The 15,593-nt window shown below is 35.6% G+C and overlaps 1 protein-coding gene across 6 annotated transcripts in view; it reads right to left on the reverse strand.

Annotated features, from left to right (window-relative positions):
* The window catches only part of FER (FER tyrosine kinase), a 156,441-nt gene that overhangs the window by 71,994 nt on the left and 68,854 nt on the right, over window positions 1–15,593 (reverse strand). For all 6 annotated transcript variants that reach the window (XM_069002588.1, XM_069002589.1, XM_069002593.1 and 3 more), the window contains one exon: window positions 3,662–3,754. In XM_069002588.1, the coding sequence (XP_068858689.1) occupies window positions 3,662–3,754 (93 nt within the window). The remainder of the gene's footprint in view (window positions 1–3,661; window positions 3,755–15,593) is intronic.

Raw genomic sequence — 15,593 nt, forward strand, 5'->3', positions numbered from 1 at the left:
AGTTAATACGACAACTTTATATTCTAGGCCTTAATGTTTTACAATCTCATCTGGAGGATGGATCTCCTTCTCACTTGTATGTACACTTACAGAAGCACTCAATGATTCAACAGCCTAAAGGAAGAAAGACTGTTTCTAGGATTTTTGCTGTTAATTTGGCTTGAAGGTAAAAATAATTAACCAAATCATGCAGAAGGAAAGGAACTCTGCAAATTTCTACTCTCCCTCCTTCCCCCTCTTTTTCTTTATGCCTGTTCTTTTTCCCCTCAAGATTTCCATTTATTGCCATATTTCACTCATGGATTATTGGATGGGGCTGGGGTGTGTGTCTTTCTATATTTAATCACACTTTTTCTTCTACGAGTAGATGGCCTCATATACTTCATCATGCTCCTCATGGATCTAGTACTGTCCTCTTTATTTATATTGAGCCCCTTTCTCTCTCTCTGTTTAACAGTCGATTGAAACATATGCTCTTCTCCAAGAGTAAAAGGAAGCAGTCCCAGCTGCTGCCCTTATTTCAAGAGAAAAACTGAGCAAACAGCAGTGTGTTATTTCTAACCCCAGAAAATTGTATATTATTCCTGCACTTGCACTACCAATTAAATAAAAATAATAATGGGGACGATATTTTATTACACTAATAGCATGCTCAATATTGTATTTTTGTATATATTCTGAATGCAAATGTTCAGTAGTTCCTTAGTTTCCATCTTTGAGAGAACGAAACATTTTCTCAAGATACTTTTTCTCTCACAGTGTAAAAGAGTAGCACAGACACAAATGAGAATGTAAAGCAATAAATTTAGGTTGATAATTTGAGACAATACCCTACGGATATTCCATCTCTGTGTACCTGGCTCATTCCCACATGCTAATAATATACCATCTGAAACAAGCATTAATTCCACCTATTATCCTATAAACAATAAAAAATTATCTTGTAAACAAAAACGGATGTTTGTGTCAAGCTCAAATATCTTGTACCAAAAAAAAAAATATGCAAAAGGGCAGAAGCAGGCATTCATGATGCAATTTATTCAGACTCTTCATTCAGATTATTCACAGCACTTCATTACTGGTACATGAAAGTTACCCCCATTGTTGTGTTTCCTCTCCTCATTTGATTAAACTTATGTCTCTTGCTGTTACAGAAAATTAGCTTGTGTTTTGTCCAAGAAAAACTACCTGAATCTTTAGCTGTGTTGCTTTCTCTTCAAACTACACTCTTTTCCTGTATTACCCCTTACCTTCTCATTCGGAGAGCATATATAGAGTTTCAATGCTAACACACAAAAACTCCTGACTGCTTTTGGAATGACACCATTTCCCTATGACTTTTTTCAGATGACATACAAAAAATTAGTCCTCTCTAATTTATACAAACAAAATTCAATTATCTCACCAATTAAATATATTGGACAGTGTTTTTAAAATAGCACCACATTTAAAGATATTGCTCCATTTCTAAAGTTTCAATATAGGTAAAAATTAAATACTTAAAAATACTTTAAAACCTTTCAATATTTAAAACAGATAATTTGAAAACAGGTAGGTAAGAAGACATTTTAGATCAGACTATATGAGAGGATCAGTACCAGTCCTTTCCCAAATCTGCTATGAGATCCCTTTTTGTACTGGTCTATTTAAAAAATAACAAATTCTTTATGTATGTGAATATTACTTTATAATACACATTCAATAACTGCTTGGAATACTTTGTTGATGGATAATAAGTTTTAAGTACCAGTTTATATATTTAGCAATTAAGCATGGTTACATAATTGTCAGTGGGAAACAGCCAACCTCATTTATTAGCTAAGTAGTAATTCATGAAGCAAATTTTAGCTGTATACGTATAGTCAGCTTTTCTAACACACATGAAATTGCTAAACCAAAACAAAAAGCAAAACTGAAAATTGGCTAGTTTATATATTTTAATTCTGAAGTCATTTAGGTGTCATTTAAATGACAGGTAATCAAGATTGCACTTGTTACTCATATTTTACTTTCTGACTCAAATGAACCAATGCCAATCTTACTTCTTCCAAACATATTCCAAGGTTTCACCAATCCTATCTACCATGTATCTACAGCCAGGTTTACATCAGGTTCCATGGAATGAAAATCAGAGTGTGAAACATAGCTTATTTAATGACACTTTAAGACAATTGAAATTTCGACATTGACTTCCCCTGATTTAATCTAAATGTTTTATTTTAATCTTCCTCCTGAGATTTTTTTTTCTGAGATTTTTTATCTGAAGCAGTTTTAGGTAGGTTTGTTCTGTGGTTTGTGGAAGCTTTTTGGTTTATTTTGAAGTCATAAATTTTATAATACATTGAAATAGAGGTGAATGCTGTTTCTCACCCACACAAAAAAACACAGGTCACAGAAATACACATTTTAATGGGTTCTTACTATGAAATGCTGCATTTCTGAAACAATTCGAAGTTTTATAAAATGAAGATCACAATAACGTGGAGATTTTGTCTAACATCAAGGATATTTCAGTATTTCAGCAACGTTTTTCCTGTTACTTTTCAAATGTCAGAGGAAAAGCCTTTCTATCCTAATTTTATCTCATGATCATATTTATTTGTCCATTCCTTCATTATCATATACAATTTTCCTCTGTATACACATGTGCATTTACACATATGTAATTGTTATCTCTTCCACCCATTCCACCCAATATTGTCTAGCTTAAATATGGCTTGCTGTGTCCTTTAATGGGTCCCTGGAGGCAAGCCTGCAGCGTAAAATAGAAAACCCCTTGCTTCTGAAGTTTTTGCAAGAATGCTATTTTGAGCTTATATTTTAGCAGACAAGATCACATTTAAAAGGCAATTTTAAACAGTTTTAAAAACTCTGCCCAACTTTCTTGCAGGTTTTTTTTTTCCCCTTTGCTTGTTTTTTGAGTTGTTGTGTTGGTTTGATTTTATGTTGGGAGCATTAGGGTGATCGCATGTTCCACTTAAAGAAAAAAGACAGGAAGAAGGTTTTCAAGTCAAATCTAATGCATCCCTAGGTAGGTGCTCAAGTATTCTAACTAATCTTGCAAGCCTCCATATGAAAAAAACAAGAGGAACTGCAAAAGTAAAAGAAACAAGGAAGATTTTCCAACAATTACAGAATTCGAACAAAAGCCAACTATACCCCAGAAATACTCAACAACCATTTTTAGTGGGGTTTTAAGCAAGATCTATAACACTTAGTTACTTAAATAGTCCCAGGAGCAGTAGTAACAATATGCTTTTACACTGGAGCTTTTATAACAAACATGGTGAATACAATTATTGCAACAATTGCTAAAACATGTATGGCCATCTAACCTACTACAGATTATTATAATACAGTACATTTCAGGAAAATCAGCCTCATTGGGAAGAGTATTCTGAACAACACAGTACCCCTGTGGAAGCTGCAAAGAACATACATATTGTGATTCTCTTAAAGTGTAGCAAGTTATTCTGACATACTGTTACACCACGATATTATCCTGTGTCTTGATCAATCAGAACAGTGTTTATGTAACATTATTATAATGTAATTTTTGTCCATTCAAATGGAAATGCATGATGTTTCAAGGAAAAAAATCTTATTTAAGATGTAAAAATAACAGAATATATCACAACACTACAGTATTGGTACTACTTACTGATGATGAGCCCAACATGGATTTTGGAGACCTTATAATTCCAGCTATGGAATGACGTATAGTGTCAAATCTTGAGACTTTATCCTTCTTGTCCTAGGAGAAAGGGCAGAATCTTCAGTGAAAACAAGCAAATCTGGAGGATTTATTGGAGAATGTGCAATATAATTCCTGAATTTTACTTAAACAAAAGATAGGGGCTGAGCTTCTATTCATACAAGCCAGGAAATGTCAACATCAGCAGGACTAAGCTCAGATCAATTTAACCACTTAAAAATTCTGTATTTCCTGAAATATTTTGTGCAATTATTTTAAGGATATTTTATATCCTAAAAACATGAGACGTAACTCTCAGTTCTCCTAAAATACCTATCATTTTAAAGGGACAATGATTCGAAAATATATCATAAAAAAACCCCACATAGTTAAAAGCTCTACGTATGTGCATTATCCTTACTCAATACATGCTTTGGGTTTTTTCCTTTTATTAACAGGTTCTTCTATAACAACAGACTACCTCTAAATATTAGCACCCATTGGTGCAAGAAATAGGAGCCATTTCTGTTCTGGCATTACTGTAAACCATAAGTGTAGCCATTGTCTGGATTTAAAATTCTGCATGAATAGGGCTCTGACTGGAACACTGAAACAGCCTTTATGCATCTCTAGTTCAGCATAAGCCAATGTAAATTCCAAGGTCTCATAAGCTGACTTAGTCCAAAGACTGTATTTTTCTTCATCTCTTACTATCAGCTCTCAAAATTAATAACAATCTTAAAAAAAAAAAGTACTTTTAACATGGACAAAATGAGTTCATTGGTTGTAAATCAGCTTCAGAAACAGCAAAGATATTTCTATGAGTACCCACAAAGTAAATAAACTTGAAGCAGAGACACATTAACAACCTCATGCTAATTAGCTTTAGGTTAACTAAACTGTAAAGAACTGGTAATTGAGACAGACAGTAACTGTTTGCCAGTGTTACAAAGAAAAATTGCTTCCAAGTTTCTAATGTACACCTTTGACAGAAGAAACCAAAAATCTCATAATGTAATAAATGCAGTTTCAGTTTATTCCAGGACTTCCAAACAAGCAACAAAATGTATACATTTTGTATACACATACAAATGTGTACATCAAATTTAGCAGTGTTTGAAAATTATTTCCAAATACAGTTTATTTTACAAGATACAGGTTAAACATTATCTTAGCAAAATAGTGCTATTTATTTGGTAGCAAAAGTCTGCAATTTGCCCTAATTTATATGCTATTAAATACAAGAGTGCAAAAACCAGTCAAATTGTGGAAACACTGATGGGGAGTGTATCCATCACAGAAATACTCATTAACTATGTGCCCACTTACCCATCAATAACATTTTTATACCTTTTATCAGACTTAAGTATTGTCATTTACCAAATAATTTTATTTTAATAAAACAACTGTGTGCTGAATCCTGATTTTTATTCTTATAATGCAGCTGAATTAAACTGCCTTCACAAAAAAAAAAAAAAAAAAACCACAAAAAACCAACAACAAAAAAACCAAACAAACCCAAACAAAAAAACCACATTAACAACTAAGACATGAAGTCTGTACTTGCTTGCATGCTGGCTGTGGAATGATCCATTCCACACATTTCTTCAGAAGTGAGCCATGAGATACCAATTAAATGTATACTTCTTATATAATCGGAGAAAATAAGTTACCAAAAGTTGCACAAATTCTACTTCACTTCCCACAACCAAAACTCAAGAGTTTTCTTTCTAGTGGACACTAACAGCCAGCTGATCTAGTGACAACACCCAACTACAAATAAGGTTCTACACTCACCAGTTTCTCCTGAAAAAAAATTATTAACAAGAGGGAACTTTTTTGACTCAAAATAACAGTATCAAGGACTGTGCCAACTTTGATAAGCACCACTGAATGACATACAGAGGCAAACAGTCGTATTAAATAGAGTGAATACTGAAATGTGGATTTAAAGGATAAACTTTGGCTTTGTTCAAAATGTAGCACATGTCCTGTTCCAACTGCAATACATTTATAAACACCATTTAGCATTTCCATAGCTCTTTCCCCTGAGATACTGAAACTATTCTGTATCTTACAGCAATGAAGATTCAGAATTTGTCTGCATAGCAGGCATAACCAAACATATGACAAAACACAACTGTAGCCTGTACTGAGTTTATTTATTACATTCAAGTATTTTTAGGGTAACCTAGACAAAACTAAAGAGCTGCAACAGTGGCCTTCTACTGATATCTTTTCTGCCATTACCCAGCTGCAGGGTACCTTAAAAAGATCCATTAGATCTTGCAGGAAACCTGTTTTAAACTCAGAATAATATAGAAATCATTATAATGGGGTTTTAAAATGCACATTCAGTATATTGTTTTTTCTAAACTAGTGTAAAACTGAAACCTAGAATGTCCTACTTTTTTTTATATGTATATATTTATGTACATGTGCGCATACAATCTTACTAGTTAAATCAGAATGTTATTTTAAGTCTGATTTACAAAATAAAAGCAAGTACATATCAGAGCTATCTTTCAGTGATCTCTCCCTAGTCACATCAAATTTTGAACCTCTCAGTCAAGCCCCTCTCAATCCAACAAAGGATTTAGTAGATGAAAGGATTACCTCAAGCTATTAGGTAAAATTTCTGAAGAAACCTAGCAGAGACACTATGTGCTCACAAAGTTCATTATAATTACACACAATGCTCATTCCAACAGACATCACATCACCAAACAGAACAAACATGCCAAATATGGAGTCATGACAAAAGTTTCACAGTTGTAAGACACACGACTATCAGACAAACAAACCTGAGCTAGACACTGGAAAGGAATGAGGAATTCTACTTCAGGGATGCTGCAGAGATTATGGAGTAATATACTTGCTAGCATACACAAGGCAGCTACTAAAGCATATTAGCTGATTCATTTCAGTTTAAATTAATTACTTGCAGAGATATCAAGAAAATGGTAACATGATTTCTCACTTCTTTATTTTATACAACACCAATTTCACTAGAAAGCAAACTTATCTGTGGGCCGTAATATTTTATGCAATAACTGAATTACTACAGAAAAAATTGAACTCTACCATTAAGAAGCTCGGTATGTATGAAAATACAAGCTGTCATTAGAGAACATTTTAATCTATTCAAGCATGTTTAAACACACCTGTGTCATGAGAACACAATACAAAGAATTATGAAAAATGCATTGACTGGTATTTCCCTTTTTAGGAATAGCTGTGTTTCTAATGACTCCCCACAATGAACTGAAATTAACTATGTCAAACTAGATATACCTGAGGAGGGGGATATCATCATATTTAACAATGATAAGGTGAGGGATGAGATGCCATCCCACCCACACCAGTGAAATGAGCAGAACCTAAATTAGAAAGGCAGGTCAGCAGGAAAACACCTGAAAGAACACCAGGGAATTTCAGCTAGACACAAAGCCAGCTTTCCAGGGAGCCCACTGAAACATCCCTATGCTGATGCACGCAGCTGGGGAGTAAACAGGAAGAACTAGAGATGTGGTCACACTTGCATGGCTATAACCCTACTGGTATCACTGAAGCATGGTGGGGCAGCTCCTGTGGAGTGCTGGAACAGAAGGATACAGGCTGTTCAGTTTTCTTTCCTTCTTAAGAGGGGAAACAATTACTTCAGCTTTTTTCAAGGGATGTCACAACACAAGACAACCATTCTGACACTCTTAATTTCACTTTCCATTCTTGTCTTCTTACAAGAGACAGAAAGGAGAAATAAAGCCCAAGAACCAAAAAAGAAGGGCAGGATTCAAGTCAGTTGAAAAACACAAGTGAAGCACTTGATATTTTACTTGAGGATTTCTTCAATTGCATCTTTATATATGACCAGAACTTGGGCTTCTGTGTTTCCTATGTTCTCTTTGGGGGATCTCGAGCAGTGTGAGGTTCTGTGTGTTCCAGCGGATTTTGCACTACAATTTATCTTCTATGGTCATGCACTGCAACTGACACTGTCTCGTGGACAACAATCTCCCATTTGCCAAGCACACAGTTCTGTCACGGAACAAAATCACTGCAAATCTTAGGAGTGCCTGAGAAACAAAACAATATACCCAGCAGTGTGACACAATCAAAGAGACAGACCAGATGAGTCATAGTCACAACAGTATTTCCAATGAACATAAGCAAGACAAAGCAACAGGAAAAAAAGATTTTGCTTAAATTGAACTGCGTGATGGAAAAGCCCAGAAGAGCTTTTTAGCTGTATAAATCCAGGATTTGGGCTATATTTTAGCTGTTATTATAAAAGAAAAATAGTCTATACTCTTTTTAGAAAAGCAAAGAAGTTAAGAGGCTGGAGAGAGATCTAAGATAAAGGTAAAATAGAATTAATGCTTCTGAGGGACAGGCAAATAGTAACACTACCAATCAAAGGTGGGAGATTATCAGTAAGAGACAAAGGGCAAGGCAGAATATACTGAATATTCCTAAAACACTGGTCAGCCATGTATGTACAGTGATACAAATAAGCTCATACTCTAATACTATTCCATTCAAAGAAAAAAAAATGCCTTGTGAGTCAGATGTGAACTGTCCACATGGATACAGAAGTTGAATGTGGGCTTGCAAATTAAACCACAGAACCTTCAAAGGAAATTTAAATGGAATGTGATGACGACTCTCCAATTCAAAGAGAAAATGCTCTCAGAAGAAAAGGAGATTTCAATTAGAAGAACATAATCAGTGATATCTAAAAGAAGAGAGTGATAGCACTGTTTCTGTGATTTGGCTAGGGAACTGGTCCTCAGAGATTTTGATGAAAACTGTTTCGGTACAGTACAAGGGCTGTATGATAAAACCAGACAGGGAAATTCCAGCAGCTAGTGCAAATGGTATGTTCAATAAAGATACAGATAAAACAGGCATACAGACAGTATCTGCCAGAGCAATTAACATTGTTTTCGTAAAGTGAATGCTAGCTTCCTTTCTTGTTTGAATATACAATTTCCTTGATGAAAAAGGTGCCTGACAACATTCATCTTAAGGCTTCAAATTTAGACAATAGGCAGAACAAGGAATATTTTTGGTTTTTTAGAAGTCTACAGAAGTATGGTGTGAGAATGAATTTTTGTGATTTACAAGCAGGAACTCTTCAAAATAGAGAAAATAATTTTCTGAAAATGATCCTATGCATTAGTCACTTCAGTAGAGGAGATTAAGTTACTTAGGAGCAGCCCCAAAAGCATGTCAAACTTAGACTGTGCCATTAACTATGGCCTGCCTATTGATGAGTGGATATACTAACCACAAAATCTTCATGCGTCTGTTTTATAGCTGTTAGCACTTACTGAAAGAGATGTAAATGCTGACATATTAAAATGTGAGCATACAGCAGAACATGGCCAACATCCCTAAAGTGTATGATTTTATTTCAGAAATAACACTAATCTCTTTCCTCAAAAGGTTGTTCTCTCTTTTTTTTTCTGTCCCATCCATGATAGAACCAGATATCTCAGACCACATGTAGAAAACCAGATTAAGAATCATGCTATCTTTACCAAAAATCCCCGAGTATTTTAAAATATTAACATGGCATACAAAACCAATTGCTGCCTGAATACAAGTTTATTACTTCACTTGAGCAGATCATCTTTTTGGAGCCCCTTTCCAGGAATTATAATATGCATTTTCTTAGTTTACTATTGTAGATATCTAGAACTGTGCAGAGCCATGTAGACATAATATAGTTATTAAAAATTTAAACACTCAAAGCTAATTAAAAATATCTCAAATACACAGTGAAACGAATTATCTTAGCTACTCAAAAATCATTTTATGATAAGGCACCATTTTCTGTTTTAAACACAAGTAACACCTTCCAAAGCAGCAGAAATGATGCATAATTGATGTACACATATTGTAAAACACTGCACTGGATGCAAATTAATGTTCCCCATTCTGAATTGTAGGGGTTAGCCTGAAAAACAAGACTTACTAGTGTGAAATTTAATAACAGTTATATTTTCTCAGACCAAAGTCGTATCCCAGACTATGCCAGTGGAGTAAGAAAAAAAGAATGACAATTCTTCAAAGCATGTCTTTGTCCTCTGAAGATCTGTAGTATAAGGTCAGCTTTACTAGTTAAGATGTGATGTTTCTACATGCAACAGTCATGGAAGGATTTTCCTTCCATAATTTTCAGCTGTTTTCTGAATCTATGTAACCTATTACAACCCACTGCTGTAGCAACCAGTTGCACAACTTAATTACACGTTTTTCAAGAACATGTTTGTGGGCTTGCTTTGAATAATTTGCCTACTGTGGTTATTTAATGGCCCATACATCTTGCTTCTGCAAAGAGAGAGAACAGACATTATTCCTTATTCACTTCTCCCATGTATCCTCACACCCAATACAGAATGCATCTGTATTACACTCCACTGCATTTCTCAAGTTGGTAAAGCCCATCTAGTTACTCACTAATTCTACAGAAGCTCCTCCACATAGCAGAGCATTATTTTGTCTTTCTGAAATCTCCTAGATCAGTTTCCTAATTAAGGGAGCCGAAAACATAATGGGTTACATGAAGCCAAACTCTTCTGTGGTACAAAGCGAAAGGACAATTTGCATTAAGAAAAACTCCAGTTAGATACTGTAAAAAACCAAAAACCTCACAACGATGACAGTGATCAAATATTGAAGGAGGTTTCCCAGAGGGACTTCCATTACTGGAGTTGTTAGAACCTCGACATGTATAAAGCATTTTGCAGCCTGATATAACATGAGAGATGGCCCTGCTCTGAGCAAGAAGTGGGACCAGATGCACCCCCCGAGATGTTTTCCAATTTAAATCATTCTGTAGTTCTAAGGCATTTGGGAAGCAGGTGCACATCCATTTACAGAGTGATGTAACGGTTTCTGCTCTCTTCTTTCTTCTTTTCCTGAAAATTTCTAGCATGTTTTGTTGTCTCGATCACTTCTAGTGACCTGGTATCTTCAGGAACATTTAGATTTTATTTTGAGTGGTAACTCTGAAGTCATTATTGGTATATGTGAAATCAGGCAGCCTGTTACTACAGGCTGGTCTGCAGGAGTAACACAATATGATGCTAGTATTAGAAGTTTTTAAAAGGTTGTTAGAATATGTGCCATTTGTAACAAGTTCAGGAATTTACTCAACTTATTATCAAAAAACATTTGTTTTTCTTTCAAAATGAAGTTTTTTTTTCCTCTTATGATTACTTTTACGCAGTTCATTCCTTATACACCAGATCTTGAAGTTATAACAGAGGCTAGAAAGTAATTTTTTTTTCCAGGAAAACAGCAGTAAGAAAAAGTAGTAAGCAAGAGATTGGTGAAATACTTGGAGACAAAAACCTGAAAAATCTTTCCCAGATTTTACTTAGGAAAGGTTCAGATGTCAGCAAACACTCTGTGTAAATAGATTAATTTTTAAAAAAGAATTATGAAAACTACAGTATGATTGACCCTTTGCTTTTTTTTTTTAATCCCTATCTATCATAACAGAATGTATGGTTAAGTTGTCTGCTCTGTTTTCTCTCTTAATTAAGACTTTCAGAAGACTAATTTTTCAAGCTACATATGATATGTCAGGGAAATGTCAACTTCATCTTTTAAATAATTAGCAAAATTTTGGAACACACAAACATGTATTAAAGGTCTTAACAGAAGTTGAGCACCTCTTAATGGGGGTTAGCAATAATGTTTCCAGAAACATTATTGTACATTTTTACTCTTATACACCCAACAGCTTTTTATTTTTAAGATGATACTTTGATTTCACCAAATTATCATCAAGAATGTCAGCAGTTCTCTAGAGAAAAAGATGACTACATGTACCTCTACACCTAAGCTGAGGCACTGAGATCTTGTATAAAAACTGTTTTTGTGGAAGGAAGAAGTAGCCAGACAAAGGCTTTTGCAGTCCAGATAGGTCCCTGAAATTAAGTATTCCTTCTCTGCTTAATGTATCTCTACACCACTAAATCCTAAGACACCTCCATTCATTGATCACATAACAATGCCAAGTAAACGACATCTGATTTCAATAAAGGCAATTTAACAAACCAATTAAGACTATGGAAAGCTTACAGACAAATTTAGAAAAAAAAATACTTTTCAAAAATTAAGTTTAAATGCTATTACCTTATTATTATTATTAACTGTGGAAATATGTAACAGGGAAAATTAAGACCTCTATCCTTCAAAAAGCTGAGTCTGGTGTACATTTTCAGATATGAACTGTTATTAATCAGCAATGCCGTTATTAACTAAATGTACAAAAAATTATGAATTCTCAAGCTATCATTTTACTTGTTTCACTTAATAAAATATTATCAAATTTCAGTCTGTACAGCAATTGCTATCTATAAAAGGGAACTACTTTTTCATGGCATGGTCCTTCTCTTCCTTGCTTGCCATTGCCAAATCACAGTAACAGATCTCCAAACATACCCACAACTTCTCTCTTGCTATAATTCTGTGTAAGCTCATGAAGATGCAATGGGAGAACATAAAACAGACTGCACTGAGTGCTTGTACTGCAGCACCTAATGTGCACAGAAGCTAGAAAGCCAACATCTTACATGCTCTGGCAGCTCATTACACAAAAAACCAATAGCATGAAAAAAAACCAATGGCATGATGAACTGGCTGCTGGTGAAGATCACCATCTGCCAGGACAACATTCAGGTTGTGCTGCCGCTGCTTCAAGAAAACCAAGGATCACAAGTCAAAAAGCAGTGAATAAACATGCATCCACAAACCATTTCAATTTAAAAATTCTTAGGATAATTTTTGAATCAAATAGGCTAATTTTATTCTTTACCTTAATACTGCATATATCCAGTTGAAATAGTTTGAGGTTTTTATGACCCAAATTCTCAGAAAAACAGAGAAATGCAGTAATGCTGGAGATGCTGCCCCAGAGTTTTAACCAAGATCAACAATATAGCTGCCATCTGAAGTGGTAAAGTCTTCAATGTGAAATATGTTTTAGAACTGGTTATATACAACTATGCACACACAGGCTAGTCTTGCCATCCCCCTTTCAAGTTTAAAAAAAAGCAAACAAAAAACCAAAACCAACAACAACAAAAAAGCCAACCAAAACCTGAGCTAGAATGAAAATTGTTGCTAAGGTAATGGAAGAAATGGATTTTTTCTACATGGACGTGTTATGCAGCATTACTCCTATTTGGAAAACTGCATCTCTACTTAACTAGATTGTGACAAAACAGCAACTGAAAACATCAGTTTTCCTCCACTGAAAATGGGCACCACTGTAGAAAATTCTATGTCCCGAAGTTTTCATACACTCATTTATTTGTAAAAAAAAGTATAAAGGTAGAGAGTGGTTTTGGCACTTGTTAACAAATTACAGTATTCTGTAATGGCACTTCCTCAGTGTAATGGTGAAGTTTTAGGAGTACAGTATTAGCTTCCGTTTTAAAAAAGCTTACATCAAACTTTTCAAACTGGTAAATATTACTTAAGGACTAACAGATCTTCGTACAACCACTGGCCTAACAAAAAGAACGACAGTCATCACTATATGGGCTGATAACAAAAAGGCACAGGTGAAGAACCCCTAGGCTACATTTCACATGAGGCATGAAAACTTTTCCAGTGCAAGTGCCTGAAGAACTAAGCTATGCATATAGTACTTGACACAATGAATTCAGCAGACTAAGCAAATACAAACACAACATCCAGGACATTTTTACACCAGGATTCAGCCTGGTAAACATAAAGTCTTGCAAAAAAATGTCCAAAATACCTTAATTACTAATGTTCTCTGCAACAGTCAGTAGCTGAAATAAGGAAGTGATGAAGATCACCCACAGCTACCACAAGCATGTTGGTGTATTCTCAAAGAGCAGCGTGCATGCCAAAGAATGCCATCTGGAACGGGAAATTGTCTTTACTAGCCACAAATTTAAAATAACAATAATAGGCTTGCCAGAAATCCATATATACTTACAGACCCTGCAGACTGAATAGCACAAACCATTCTCCTTTTCTCATTACTATAAAAACCTGTGTTGGTTATTTTAAAACTCTAAAACCCCCAGACAGGAAGCCAAGACACATTTCAGCAGAGAACAAAACAAAAACTGTTCTCAATCTTTTATTCCAGATCTGCACAGGCAAAGCTCCTCTGGTCCCACTGAGTACAATGGCATCAGCGTCTTGACAAAATATGATCTCATAAAGCAAATCTGTACAGCAGTTTGTAGGTAGGGGATTATAAGTCAGATAAGAGGAAAATTACAGCTATGAACTACAAGCAGGTGATTTATTTCTGCCACGGAGGTTAGTTAAACAATGCTTGAGGATAGTACAGTGAATACAGAACTAAGGTAACAGGTCAGTGAGAAGGACAGTTTGGGGGGTTTATTCCTAGAGATACTGAAAAAAAAAAAAAAATTTGCCTGACCTCAACTCAAGCAAAGGTTCCGTCCAAAACAGGGTTTTCTACAGAGAACTGCATCTCTTTAGAGGTTCAGCATTTTGTATCCAAAGAAGACATGGGAAGACAACTGAAGCAACTAACTGGATGCCGTACCAACTGCATAAAGGGAACACTGCAGTTATGGGAGCAAGTACTCTCTGCATCAGCCAATGAAGCAGCTAACGCTGCTTTCAAGTGTGCCAACTGGGGGTTAGTCAGCCCAAAATATATCTAAATGCAGTATTTATAAACAGAGCATTAACTGACTATGGCATTTTTTAGTGACTACACTTAGTACACAGGTCAATTACTTTAATTAGAAGGCACTACTCACTAACAGGAGGAATGACAGTCTTTCCAGATCTCATTAAATATATTCAAACACTGTTGGATTTCGTTGGTTTTCAGCCACATTTACACTCAGTAATGCCTGCTCAAGATAAGTGCCTTACAAAGCTAGTGGTGGAGTCCAGATCTTAGGCATTTAAGTCCAAGAAAGTCTGGTTCCTGGAAGGGATTAGATGTATTGAAGCCAGCTATACCCTGAACAGCTGTTGGGGAAGCAGTGGACAACGGCAACATGTGAAGAACAGAGAAAAAAACATCACTATATTGCATGACCTTGAAATCCACAACTAACCATAAATCCTCCGACGGTTCCCAAGACACCAAGAAGTAAATAACCGACAGCAGTGGGATCCCAGGCTGCAGGCAACTGCAACCCAACTTCAGCAGAGGTCCATGCCAACCCACAGAAAACACTATTTGCTAGGGTGACAGGGTGGGGAAACTCCCAATTTTCCCCCTAACTTCAAAGGAAGTTCTTAGAGGCCTGAGAAGAATCCAGTCTCCCCAGCCAACCACCATGTCATTGTACCAGAGGGGCACTGTCTTTGTTTGTCATCACACTGTTCTGTCTGGTACGAGGTAGCATTTCTTCAGTTCTGCCCTCTACACACTGGCATGTACTAATCAAGATTCCTCTTATAATTCATTAACTGGCTCGAATTGACTCACTGACTGGAGTTGACTCTCCTCCTGGCTCTAATGAAGCCACCTGGTAAACGCTAAGTCAAGCAACAAGAAATAGCATTACATGTTATGTGATCAGGCAGGATGTGAAGCCTTTTCCTTCTCCCAATAAACAGTGTTATTAAATATGGACTGGTGATTGTAACCTGTTTGGAAAATCATATTGTGAGAGGATGCATCTGTTATATCACAATAAAACAAAAGTTGTATGGAGTTAACCCTGAAGAGCTTAAGTCAGATAGGACAGGACAGGGTCTTAGGCAGATCCACATTTATATTGGGTGTGTTAAACAATAAAACTGAACCGTTCATAACTGGAAATAGTTTGCAGTATGCCTAGATTTGATCAGGTATTTCTGTCTGACAGCTGTTTGGCAGGGTAGTCAGAATATGATGTTTGCTTTTGGT

This window comes from Aphelocoma coerulescens (genome assembly GCF_041296385.1).
Source record: "Aphelocoma coerulescens isolate FSJ_1873_10779 chromosome Z unlocalized genomic scaffold, UR_Acoe_1.0 ChrZ_unloc_scaf_1, whole genome shotgun sequence".
In the NCBI taxonomy this organism is placed as follows: Eukaryota; Metazoa; Chordata; class Aves; order Passeriformes; family Corvidae; genus Aphelocoma; species Aphelocoma coerulescens.